This window comes from Ascaphus truei, unplaced genomic scaffold (genome assembly GCF_040206685.1).
Source record: "Ascaphus truei isolate aAscTru1 unplaced genomic scaffold, aAscTru1.hap1 HAP1_SCAFFOLD_809, whole genome shotgun sequence".
NCBI classification, from domain to species: Eukaryota; Metazoa; Chordata; class Amphibia; order Anura; family Ascaphidae; genus Ascaphus; species Ascaphus truei.
The window spans coordinates 92,978-106,152 of NW_027457144.1; the positions used below are offsets into that span (position 1 = coordinate 92,978).

At 59.6% G+C, this 13,175-nt stretch overlaps 1 protein-coding gene across 2 annotated transcripts in view; it reads left to right on the top strand.

Annotated features, from left to right (window-relative positions):
- The first annotated feature begins 203 nt into the window (after positions 1-203).
- Positions 204-13,175, top strand: part of BCL7C (BAF chromatin remodeling complex subunit BCL7C) — a 79,469-nt gene continuing 66,497 nt past the window's right edge. Inside the window, exon 1 of one of the 2 annotated variants that reach the window (XM_075584926.1) lies at positions 204-761. In XM_075584926.1, coding sequence (XP_075441041.1) covers positions 670-761 — 92 coding nt within the window. In that variant the 5' untranslated portion in view covers positions 204-669. The remainder of the gene's footprint in view (positions 762-13,175) is intronic. The other variant, XM_075584927.1, reaches the window with a different exon arrangement.

Consider the following 13,175-nt stretch of genomic DNA (forward strand, 5'->3'; position numbering starts at 1 on the left):
GGGTGTTCTTAAAACAGGGTTTCCCTCCCCAACTCATACGAAGAGGCACGTCAGGGCGGTGAGATGTTCTTATAAGGGGGGTGTTGTTATAACGGCGGCTCCTCCCATAGGAAGGGGCACGTCAGGGCTGTGTGGAGATGTTCTTATAAGGGGGGTGTCCCAGCTGTGTTAAAAGGGGGAAGATGTGTGCGACTTTAGGACACAAGGGGGCAGCAGAGCATAAAAAGAATAGAGATCAACGTCAGATAAATAACGTGACAGTCTCACATCCGGAGAGAGCGCTATAATGTGAGTCTGACAGAGAGACAGCCAAGGAAGTGAGAGCGACAGCCAAAACAGGGCAAGCACGGGGTGCAAGAAAGAGAGCTCTGAACAGAGAGGGAGCAAAGAGACTGCAGAGATAGTGAGAAAGAAGCCCCCCCCCCCCAAAGTGCAGACAGGAGGAGCAGGAAAGAGACCGCCAGAGAAAGAGACAGCTAGAAATATTAGCAGACCAGAAAGAGAGAGCGAGAGCGTTGGACTGCCAGCGAGAGAGAGAGAGACGGCAAGAGCGTTAAGCGGGTAAACAGAAAGCGACAGGAGCGCAAAGTTGAGAGACAGCAAAAGAGACCGTCGCAGGACAGCTCGGAGAAAAAGAGACAGCCGGAGACCGCGCCGCGGGTCCCAGCCATGGCGGGGAGGACAGGCCGCGCAGAGACCAGGAGCCGGGCGCGAGATGACATCAAGAAGGTGATGACCGTGATTGAGCGAGTGAGACGCTGGTACGTCAGCGAGACCCCCCCGATCACGGAGTGGGGAGGAGGGGGGCCCGGGGGGCGAGAGGGAGGGCGTGCGGGGGGCGGAGAGAGCGCAAGACGCGGTCAATCCTTCGTATCGCCATCTTTTCTTCCTAGGGCGCCGACATACTCCGCAGTGTAGTACAACGCGAGGGTAAGAACCATATACGTGCAGCAGAACAATGGGTAGCGAGTTCCCTGCGCCCAGGAAATGGCAAGTCCTAAATAGCTCAGGGATGGGGCCACCCCAAAATATATCAATCAGTGTCTGGGAGGGGGAGGGGCTCTGGGAAGGAAGGGGTTAAGAGAGACGCCCACACCACAGCGCCAGTTGTCCCCTCTCTGTCCCGGTGACGGTCCCCCCCTCCTGCCATACACACACAGGGGACTTTGGGAGCTGGGAGTGCAATGCATGCTGGGCCTTGCAGTATGACATCACTAACACTGCAGTTGCTGGGCTGTGTGCCTGGCCCCTCACTGTTCTGCCCGGAAACAGAGGAATGTAAATATTATATATACACATACACACATATACACATATATACACATATATACACATATATACACATACATACACACATACACACACATACACACATACACATACACATATACACGCACACACATACATACACATATACACACATACACATATACACACACACACATACACATATACACGCATACACATATACACGCATACACATATACACGCATACACATATACATATACACACATACACACACATACACATATACACACATACACATATACACACATACACATATACACACACACACATACACATATACACGCATACACATATACACGCATACACATATACACGCATACACATATACACGCATACACATATACATATACACGCACACACATTTACACACATACACACACACACACATACACACATACACACATATACACATATACACGCACACACATTTACACACATACACACATACACACATACATACACATATACACACATACACATATACACGCATACACATATACACGCATACACACATACACGCATACATACACACATACACACACACACATACACACACATACGCACACACGCATACACACATACACACACACACACACAGGAAATATAAAAACCAAGCATTGTGCAGCTGCAATGGTACAGCCGTAATGTGATATACCATTTGTGTTATATATATATAGATAGATAGATAGATAGATAATGGATAAAATAATAATTAATCAAATCAGAAATGACTCCCAAATGATCCCCAGATCTGTGGAGATCATTTAGGAACACGCACGGCCCCCGTAAGGTCACCGACCCCACCACACCAGGGTTCGGACATGTGATTGCGGGCATTCTGTTGCGACTCACCCGCCGCCAGGACACTCAGCTTCGCCGGAAAGGTGAGTAAGTAACCTTAACCCATACCCCAAACCCCGCTAATGTTACCTCCTAATACTAACGTTACCCCCTTACCTAATAACCTTAACCTATACCCTAACCCCCGCTAATGTTACCTCCTAATACTAACGTTACCCCCTAACCTAATAACCTTAACCTATACCCCAACCCCCCGCTAATGTTACCTCCTAATACTAACGTTACCCCCTAACCTAATAACCTTAACCTATACCCTAACCCCCGCTAATGTTACCTCCTAATACTAACGTTACCCCCTAACCTAATAACCTTAACCTATACCCTAACCCCCGCTAATGTTACCTCCTAATACTAACGTTACCCCCTAACCTAATAACCTTAACCTATACCCCAACCCCCGCTAATGTTACCTCCTAATACTAACGTTACCCCCTAACCTAATAACCTTAACCTATACCCTAACCCCCGCTAATGTTACCTCCTAATACTAACGTTACCCCCTAACCTAATAACCTTAACCTATACCCTAACCCCCACTAATGTTACCTCCTAATACTAACGTTACCCCCTAACCTAATAACCTTAACCTATACCCCAACCCCCGCTAATGTTACCCCCTAATACTAACGTCCCTAATAACCTTAACCCGTTAGCCAAAAAACCCTTACCCTTACCCTAAAAATCTGTAACCTAAACCCCTATCCTACAACCCCCACCCTAAACCCTTACCCGAAAAAAACCTGCTACCTAAGCCCTTACCCTAAAAACCCCTTAACAAAACACAGAACCCCAGCAAGCTCTTTTTGGGAACCCCTGAGCCCCCCACAACATTTTGACACTTAAATACATATAAATATTTTGTGGGGGCTCAGGGGTTCCCAAAAAGAGCTTACTGGGGTTCTGTGTTTTGTTAACCCATTCTCAGCTGTTCCAGCTGATGGAGGTTAGTGGCTCCTCCTTCCCAGGTTTTAAGCCCGCCCCTCCCCACCTTTCCCCCTCCCCACCCCTCCCCCTCCCCCGCCCCCTCCCCACCCACCCCCCCCCCCCTCCTCCCCACCCATCCCACTCCCCTCCCCACCCCTCCCCACTCCTTCCCCACCCCACAAGGCACGGCCCTCTATGGGGCGGCGACCGAGCGATGGCGTGTCACGGCGTGCGCGGCGTGCGCGGTGCACACAGGGCACGGCCCTCTATGGGGCGGCGAACCGAGCGATGGCGTGTCACGGCGTGCGCGCTGCACACAGGGCACGGCCCTCTATGGGGCGGAGACCGAGCGATGGCGTGTCACGGCTGGTGCGCGGCGCACACAAGGCACGGCCCTCTATGGGGCGGCGACCGAGCGATGGCGTGTCACGGCTGTGCGCGGTGCACACAAGGCACGGCCCTCTATGGGGCGGCGACCGAGCAATGGCGTGTCACGGCTGTGCGCGGCGCACACAAGGCACGGCCCTCTATGGGGCGGCGACCGAGCGATGGCGTGTCACGGCGTGCGCGGCGCACACAAGGCACGGCCCTCTATGGGGCGGCGACCGAGCGATGGCGTGTCACGGCTGTGCGCGGCGCACACAGGGCACGGCCCTCTATGGGGCGGCGACCGAGCGATGGCGTGTCACGGCGTGCGCGGCGCACACAGGGCACGGCCCTCTATGGGGCGGCGACCGAGCGATGGCGTGTCACGGCGTGCGCGGCGCACACAAGGCACGGCCCTCTATGGGGCGGCGAACCGAGCGATGGCGTGTCACGGCGTGCGCGGCGCACACAAGGCACGGCCCTCTATGGGGCGGCGACCGAGCGATGGCGTGTCACGGCGTGCGCGGTGCACACAAGGCACGGCCCTCTATGGGGCGGTGACCGAGCGATGGCGTGTCACGGCGTGGCGCGGTGCACACAAGGCACGGCCCTCTATGGGGCGGCGACCGAGCGATGGCGTGTCACGGCTGTGCGCGGCGCACACAAGGCACGGCCCTCTATGGGGCGGCGACCGAGCGATGGCGTGTCACGGCGAGTGCGCGGCGCACACAGGGCACGGCCCTCTATGGGGCGGCGACCGAGCGATGGCGTGTCACGGCGTGCTGGGCGGCGCACACAGGGCGCGGCCCTCTATGGGGCGGCGACTCGAGCGATGGCGTGTCACGGCGTGCGCGGCGCACACAGGGCACGGCCCTCTATGGGGCGGCGACTCGAGCGATGGCGTGTCACGGCTGTGCGCGGTGCACACAAGGCACGGCCCTCTATGGGGCGGCGACCGAGCGATGGCGTGTCACGGGTCGGTGCGCGGCGCACACAAAGCACGGCCCTCTATGGGGCGGCGACCGAGCGATGGCGTGTCACGGCACGCGTGCGCGCTGCACACAGGGCACGGCCCTCTATGGGGCGGCGACAGAGCGGATGGCGTGTCACGGCTGTGCGCGGCGCACACAAGGCACGGCCCTCTATGGGGCGGCGACCGAGCGATGGCGTGTCACGGCCGTGCGCGCTGCACACAGGGCACGGCCCTCTATGGGGCGGCGACCGAGCGATGGCGTGTCACGGCGTGCGCGGTGCACACAGGGCACGGCCCTCTATGGGGCGGCGACCGAGCGATGGCGTGTCACGGCGGTGCGCGGCGCACACAAGGCACGGCCCTCTATGGGGCGGCGACCGAGCGATGGCGTGTCACGGCTGTGCGCGGCGCACACGGGGCACGGCCCTCTGTGGGGCGGCGACAGAGCGATGGCGTGTCACGGCGTGCGCGGCGCACACAGGGCACGGCCCTCTATGGGGCGGCGACCGAGCGATGGCGTGTCATGGCGTGCGCGGCGCACACAGGGCACGGCCCTCTATGGGGCGGAGACCGAGCGATGGCGTGTCACGGGCAGTGCGCGGCGCACACAGGGCACGGCCCTCTATGGGGCGGCGACCCGAGCGATGGCGTGTCACGGCGGTGCGCGGCGCACACAGGGCACGGCCCTCTATGGGGCGGCGACGCGAGCGATGGCGTGTCACGGCTGTGCGCGGCGCACACAGGGCACGGCCCTCTATGGGGCGGCGACCGAGCGATGGCGTGTCACGGCGTGCGCGGGCGCACACGGGGCACGGCCCTCTATGGGGCGGAGACCGAGCGATGGCGTGTCACGGCGTGCGCGGCGCACACACGGCACGGCCCTCTATGGGGCGGCGACCGAGCGATGGCGTGTCACGGCGTGCGCGGCGCACACAGGGCACGGCCCTCTATGGGGCGGCGACCGAGCGATGGCGTGTCACGGCGTGCGCGGCGCACACAGGGCACGGCCCTCTATGGGGCGGCGACCGAGCGATGGCGTGTCACGGCGTGCGCGGCGCACACAAGGCACGGCCCTCTATGGGGCGGCGACCGAGCGATGGCGTGTCACGGCGTGCGCGGCGCACACAGGGCACGGCCCTCTATGGGGCGGCGACCGAGCGATGGCGTGTCACGGCGTGCGCGGCGCACACAAGGCACGGCCCTCTATGGGGCGGTGACCGAGCGATGGCGTGTCACGGCGTGCGCGGTGCACACAAGGCACGGCCCTCTATGGGGCGGCGACCGAGCGATGGCGTGTCACGGCGTGCGCGGCGCACACAAGGCACGGCCCTCTATGGGGCGGCGACCGAGCGATGGCGTGTCACGGAGCGTGCGCGGCGCACACAGGGCACGGCCCTCTATGGGGCGGCGACCGAGCGATGGCGTGTCACGGCGTGAGCGCGGCGCACACAGGGCGCGGCCCTCTATGGGGCGGCGACCGAGCGATGGCGTGTCACGGCGTGCGCGGCGCACACAGGGCACGGCCCTCTATGGGGCGGCGACCGAGCGATGGCGTGTCACGGCTGTGCGCGGTGCACACAAGGCACGGCCCTCTATGGGGCGGCGACCGAGCGATGGCGTGTCACGGCGTGCGCGGCGCACACAAAGCACGGCCCTCTATGGGGCGGCGACCGAGCGATGGCGTGTCACGGCGTGCGCGCTGCACACAGGGCACGGCCCTCTATGGGGCGGCGACCGAGCGATGGCGTGTCACGGCGTGCGCGCTGCACACAGGGCACGGCCCTCTATGGGGCGGCGACCGAGCGATGGCGTGTCACGGCTGTGCGCGGCGCACACAGGTCACGGCCCTCTATGGGGCGGCGACCGAGCGATGGCGTGTCACGGCGTGCGCGGCGCACACAGGGCACGGCCCTCTATGGGGCGGCGACAGAGCGATGGCGTGTCACGGCTGTGCGCGGCGCACACAGGGCACGGCCCTCTATGGGGCGGCGACCGAGCGATGGCGTGTCCCGGCGTGCGCGGCGCACACAGGGCACGGCCCTCTATGGGGCGGCGACAGAGCGATGGCGTGTCACGGCGTGCGCGGTGCACACAGGGCGCGGCCCTCTATGGGGCGGCGACCGAGCGATGGCGTGTCACGGCTGTGCGCGGTGCACACACGGCACGGCCCTCTATGGGGCGGCGACCGAGCGATGGCGTGTCACGGCGTGCGCGGCGCACACAGGGCACGGCCCTCTATGGGGCGGCGACCGAGCGATGGCGTGTCACGGCGTGCGCGGTGCACACACGGCACGGCCCTCTATGGGGCGGCGACCGAGCGATGGCGTGTCACGGCGTGCGCGGTGCACACAGGGCGCGGCCCTCTATGGGGCAGCGACCGAGCGATGGCGTGTCACGGCGTGCGCGGCGCACACAGGTCACGGCCCTCTATGGGGCGGCGACCGAGCGATGGCGTGTCACGGCGTGCGCGGCGCACACAAGGCACGGCCCTCTATGGGGCGGCGACCGAGCGATGGCGTGTCACGGCGTGCGCGGCGCACACAAGGCACGGCCCTCTATGGGGCGGCGACCGAGCGATGGCGTGTCACGGCGTGCGCGGCGCACACAAGGCACGGCCCTCTATGGGGCGGCGACCGAGCGATGGCGTGTCACGGCGTGCGCGGCGCACACAAGGCACGGCCCTCTATGGGACGGCGACCGAGCGATGGCGTGTCACGGCGTGCGCGGCGCACACAGGGCACGGCCCTCTATGGGGCGGCGACCGAGCGATGGCGTGTCACGGCGTGCGCGGCGCACACACGGCACGGCCCTCTATGGGGCGGCGACCGAGCGATGGCGTGTCACGGCGTGCGCGGCGCACACAGGGCACGGCCCTCTATGGGGCGGCGACCGAGCGATGGCGTGTCACGGCGTGCGCGGCGCACACAAGGCACGGCCCTCTATGGGGCGGCGACCGAGCGATGGCGTGTCACGGCGTGCGCGGTGCACACAGGGCACGGCCCTCTATGGGGCAGCGACCGAGCGATGGCGTGTCACGGCGTGCGCGGCGCACACAGGGCACGGCCCTCTATGGGGCGGCGACCGAGCGATGGCGTGTCACGGCGTGCGCGGTGCACACAGGGCACGGCCCTCTATGGGGCGGCGACCGAGCGATGGCGTGTCACGGCTGTGCGCGGCGCACACAGGGCACGGCCCTCTATGGGGCGGCGACCGAGCGATGGCGTGTCACGGCGTGCGCGGCGCACACAGGGCACGGCCCTCTATGGGGCGGCGACCGAGCGATGGCGTGTCACGGCGTGCGCGGCGCACACAGGGCACGGCCCTCTATGGGGCAGCGACCGAGCGATGGCGTGTCACGGCGTGCGCGGCGCACACACGGCACGGCCCTCTATGGGGCGGCGACCGAGCGATGGCGTGTCACGGCGTGCGCGGCGCACACACGGCACGGCCCTCTATGGGGCCGGCCCCAGCACAATGCGCAACCACTTTAACAAAAGACAAGACTTTTGGCGCTTCGACCGAGCGATGGCGTTCGAGGGGGAGAGCACCGGGAGGCGTTCAGAGGGGGAGAGCGCCGGGAGGCGTTCAGAGGGGGAGAGCGCCGGGAGGCGTTCGGAAAGGGGAGAGCGCCGGGAGGCGTTCGAGGGGGAGAGCACCGGGAGGCGTTCAGAGGGGGAGAGCGCCGGGAGACGTTCAGAGGGGGAGAGCGCCGGGAGGCGTTCAGAGGGGGAGAGCGCCGGGAGGCGTCCTGTCGTGCGCGCATCGGGGCACGGGCCTAACACAAGAATGAATGTGACCTGCTGCCCTCTAGTGCACGGTGATGTGAATGACATGGTGAGAACACCGCACCACACACACATGGTGTAAGGTACCAGGCACAAACCTGCAGGGCTGTAACCGGAACCGCGTCAGGCCGCCCCAACCTGAGACCTCGGGCAACTCGCCCTGTTTTATTAGACGTGTTTTAATCATTCTGTGTTTTGCTTTTACATAACGTTTATTTGCTGGCTTCACATGCGCTCCTCACTTTTCTTTTCTTGCAGTGTAGGGTCCGTCTGCGGCCAAACGCCAGCGGTCATTTTATCACGGCGAAACGGCGGTGATCAAATGTCCCATCCCGTCACACCATATATATTTGTGTCAAAAGGAGCGTTACTGAGAGTGTGACCTCATGTTTATAACAAGAGACACAGAACCGCAGTGTCACACGCGCTATAGTCACATACTGTGCAGACCACACCAAGGTACCCCCCCCTGAGTCCTAACTACTACCCCCCCCTGAGTCCTAACACTACTGCCCCCCCCCCTGAGTCCTAACACTACTGCCCCCCCCTGAGTCCTAACACTACTGGCAGGTTCTCTATTGTTCGGGAGGCGTCCTTTTGGTGAATGGAATGGTAGCGGAGTCACCCAACTGCCTATTCCGTCTTTAGAGAGCTCTTTGACTGTTACCCTCGGGAATCCTCTATCTTCCCTTGATGGTGTTTGCTTGTCGTCGTTCCTTGTTGTCTGGAACGCTGTGCACCGTAGGTCATCGGTGCATTCCTTTTGCACGAGAACATCTCCCCGTAGTTTGGTGAAACACTTTTGTGTCTCTTTGTTGACTGCCATCGGGAGGTTATTTTCTCCCTGGACGTAACGAAGAACAGTCTCTTTTGCCCTAGTAAGTCCCTTTATGAAATGTCTCTGTGGCTGTCTCTTTTTAGGCGTGTGAGAGGACAGTCTTTTTGACACTGTGGCTTCACCTGTAGGACGCAATCTTTTGCGGCTGTGCCAGCCGTGGCAGCTGGCTGCTTTATCGCTTGATACTCTGTGGAGAGGAACAACTGTACGTCTTAGTCGTGCCATTGCTCGCGAGAGGACTGTTTGATCGTTCGTTACCTTTTGGACGATCCCTTTGTCGGTCACCTTTGGGAGGTTACTTTCTTCCTTCGGTGGAATCGACTCATCATCCTTAGCTGTCTGGACTGCTGAGCATCCCAGGCCATTGTCACATCCCCCTGATGTGAGGATGTTTTTGTTGATCTCAGGGGTATGACCTTGTCTCTTCTCTTCACTTGGCCCTTCGGTCACTTGGAGACGGCCAAGACATGGTTCAGAGAGAGATGTGTGTCCACATTCTGTTACCACCGTTCTGCGGGCGTCAACATAGTCTTATCCGTGCTCTTTGTCAGTGCACGCGTTGCCCACTATCACCCATCCTAGGTCAAGTCTTTGGGCGTATGGTGCGTTGTGGGGTCCGTTATGCTGTTTACGGACTTTATGTACCCTCATGATGTCCCTGCCGAGCAGCAGCAAGATCTTGGCGCCTTGTTCTACCGGCGGGATGTAGTTGGCTATTCCTTTGAGGTGCGGGTAATGGCGTGCACGTCTGGTGTGGGAATCTCGTCCCTGTTTGTGGCCATGTGGCTGCACTCGATGTGTGTGGGAAGGGGCATGTTCACCTTGCCGTCTATTGAGCATATGATGTAGCCATTCACTCTTCTCCCTGTGGTCTCCATTCGCTCTGCGCACGTTCTGAGAGTGTAAGGAGAAGCACCGTCTTGTATGTTAAACATGTCGAAGAACTCTGACCTGACCAGCGATCGGTTGCTCTGGTCGTCGAGGATTGCGTACATCCGAATAGCCTTCTCAGGTTGTCCCTGGGGGTGTACTGCGACAAGGCATATTTTGGAGCAGGATATTTTGTCACCTTCTTTTCCGCAAACCTCAGTGCGCTGAGATGTGACGGATGTTGACTCTCCTTCTCCTTCCTCCCCGCCATGCTCCGCAGGATGGGTTCTTGAGTTGGTGGAGTGTCAGCGCCTCTGGGTGTAACGATGTCACGTGCTTGTCACTTTCGCACACTGTGCATTTGATCTCTTCTTTACAGTCCCTGGCTACAGTAGGTGAGTCGTGGAACCGCAGCACCTGAAGCAAACTCTGAATTCTCCAAGTAACCTCTTACGTTCCTCTAGGGACTTCATCCTGAACCCAAAGCACTTGTTGAGTGGGTGTGGCTTCTTGTGTATGGGACATTCCCGGTTTGGGTCCCTTGGTTCCTTGCCTCCGGTGACCGACTGATCGGGAGTAGTTTGGGTCGAGGAAGGCACGTCCGTCCTGCGGACCGAGATGGGTGTTTGGGTGTTACCATATCTCGTCGCTGGTCTCTTGTTCCTCAGGCTGCTTGCACTGTATGTGGTTTGCGCACCCAAGATGAAACTGGGATCGTTCCTTGTCCTTGCCGCTTCGCGGATGAAGCTCAAGAAGAATGAGAATGGGGGGTAGACGACTTGCTTCTCCCTTTTGTATTTGGAACCTTGTGAAATCCACTTTTCTTGGAGGTTGAAGGGTAGCTTCTCCAGGATGGGTCTCACTCCACGAGCTGAATCTAGGACGTTGAGACTTATTAAGGAATGGTCTTTCCTTGCGAACTCCAGTTCTTGCAGCAGGTCCCCGAGCTCTCGTAACTTCGAGTAGTCTTTGGTTGTGATCTTGGGGAAGCTGTCGACTCTTTTGAAGAGCGAATCCTCGACTGCTTCGGGGCTACCGTAAGACTCTTCTAGCCTTTCCCACACTAGGTCAAGACCTACTTGGGGTTGGTGCGCGTTGGCCGCCCGAAGTCTCTTCGCGTGCTCCCTGGATTCGTTCCCCAGGAACTTGAATAGCAGGTTGAGCTCTTCCCTTGCTGAGAAGTCCAAGCTGTTGATTGCGTCTTTGAACGTGAACTTCCACGTCCGGTAGTTCTCAGGGCGGTCGTCGAAGCTGGTGAGTCCTGCTTGCACCAGGTCACGCCGGATCATGTACTTGACTATGTCTGTCAGGCCTGAGGCATCGGCGTGTTTGTCCCGTTCTGAGGTAGTTGCTGGGAGGGTCTGTGCGGTCGCCTCTTCCTTGGCGTGGACGCGTGATGGCTGCTGGCCAGTGTGAGGGGCTGTTTTCTCCCGCGTGGGTGTACCTGGATTGCGAGCCTGTTGTGGTGCATCCGTGTGCGCGCTGGCGTGTGGATCACTATTGCGGCTGTGGCTATCCCAGGCAGCATGTACCATTGAAGGAACAGTATCTTCTCCTCGTGGGCCTAGCAAGTCTTCGTTGTCTGTGGAGTCACTCCATGCGTGTTGAGATGGTGCGCTGGTGTTTACGCTGAAGAGGCTCCTTACGTAGTCTTCAGTGCGCTGGGCTGGACCCTCTGAGGCTATCCGTCTGTACGGTTGCTCCCCGCCGTACGGTTGCGCGGCTACTTCTAGGACTTCAGCTTGGGCTATGGCGGCAGCGGCTTCCTTCTCTTGATTAAGTGCCTCTAGTTCCGCATCGAATTCGGCTTTCCTGCGCGCAGTCGCTGCGGCAGTAGCGGCAGCAGTGGCGGTAGCGGCATTAGCGGCAGCAGTGGCGGTAGCGGCAGCGGCATTAGCGGCGGCTGTCTTTTCCTCCTCTTCTATGCGCGCTCTTCCTGCTCTTATGGCTGCTTCTCTGCGACTATATTCGGCCCTGGCACGTGCGGCCTCTGCGGTGGCTCGCGCCTTGGTAGCATTTGCGCTTGCGCTTGACGCGTGAGATTGCGCTGATCTTGCTGACCTTGATGAGTGTCTGGATGTGCTTGAGCGCTGTGACGCGGTCTCCAGGAGGAGCCCTTTTCTCTCGCTTTGGGCGTCCGTGATGGCGGCCTGCACGATGCCATCACGTTCTAGGTCGATCGCCTTTTGCAGGTCGCGTTCTCGCCGGCTATCTTCCGTGTTAGTTCTTGTTAGATAGGTGAAATATGCCTGTGACAGTGCTTGATAGCGCGAGTGATCTATCTTCAATTGAGTTATTGCCTGCTCGAGCTGTTGTATATAGTTACCAGCGCCGGCGACATTGCATATCCCAAGTGTGGTTGTTTCCCAGGCCAAGTCTAATTTAGCGCGGTGCGCTTCAATGTCAGTCTCATATTTTTCGCGGGCCTTTTGTGTCAGTGTGACTGCCCGTTTGGGCCTTGCGCCTGCTTGCGCCTGTTGCAGATGCGCAGCGGTCTCTGTGTCTGAGTGATCGCTTTCCTGCGTGATGTCTGGTGAGGCTCTGAGTTCTGCCATGCTGTAGGTGTGTGTAGGCCTTTAGCCAGTGCGTGTGGCGTGCGGTCTTTTACCTTGTCAGCGATGGGCGTCTGTCTCAGATGATGCCGAGCGGTGTCCTGCAGCGTGCAGCGTAGGGGTAGCTGTACTCACAGGTGTCCGGTGGCTCTGACCCGTGTCCTGGCGGGTGTCCGGTGGCATGGCCCTTTGTGGCGCTAGCTGTGGGGACGTGCGCAGGGGTATGTGAGATGGTAATCCTCACTATGGGGCTGTGCAGGGGGTGCACTCAGACAGAGAAAAGGCAATTAGGTTTTGTGTAAGGAGCACTGTTTGTCTGCAAAGCTGCTGCCTCGTATGCAAGGTTGCTTGTGCAGTGTAAGCTGCTGTGCAGTGTAAGCTGCTGCTTGTCTGTTAAGGCTGCAGGCGGTGTGCAGTTTGAGCTACTTGGTGCTTCTTTGTGTGCAGAGACTGCTCTGTTTTATCATGGAGTCTGGAGTAGCAGCTCCTGTAAGTGTCTGTAAGGCACACGGTATCTTCTCACTATTCTGCAAGCCAGAGGGTCATGTGTAAGATGATTTAGCCCAGATAGTGTCAACTCTGCCCTCTTTTCCAAGCACAACAAGTTCTGTTTCTTTTCTTTACTTTATTGAGGGAAAGCAGGGTAAAAGACAGTCACTTGTGTAGAGATGTAGGGATAATGTCTCTCTGTGGGTGC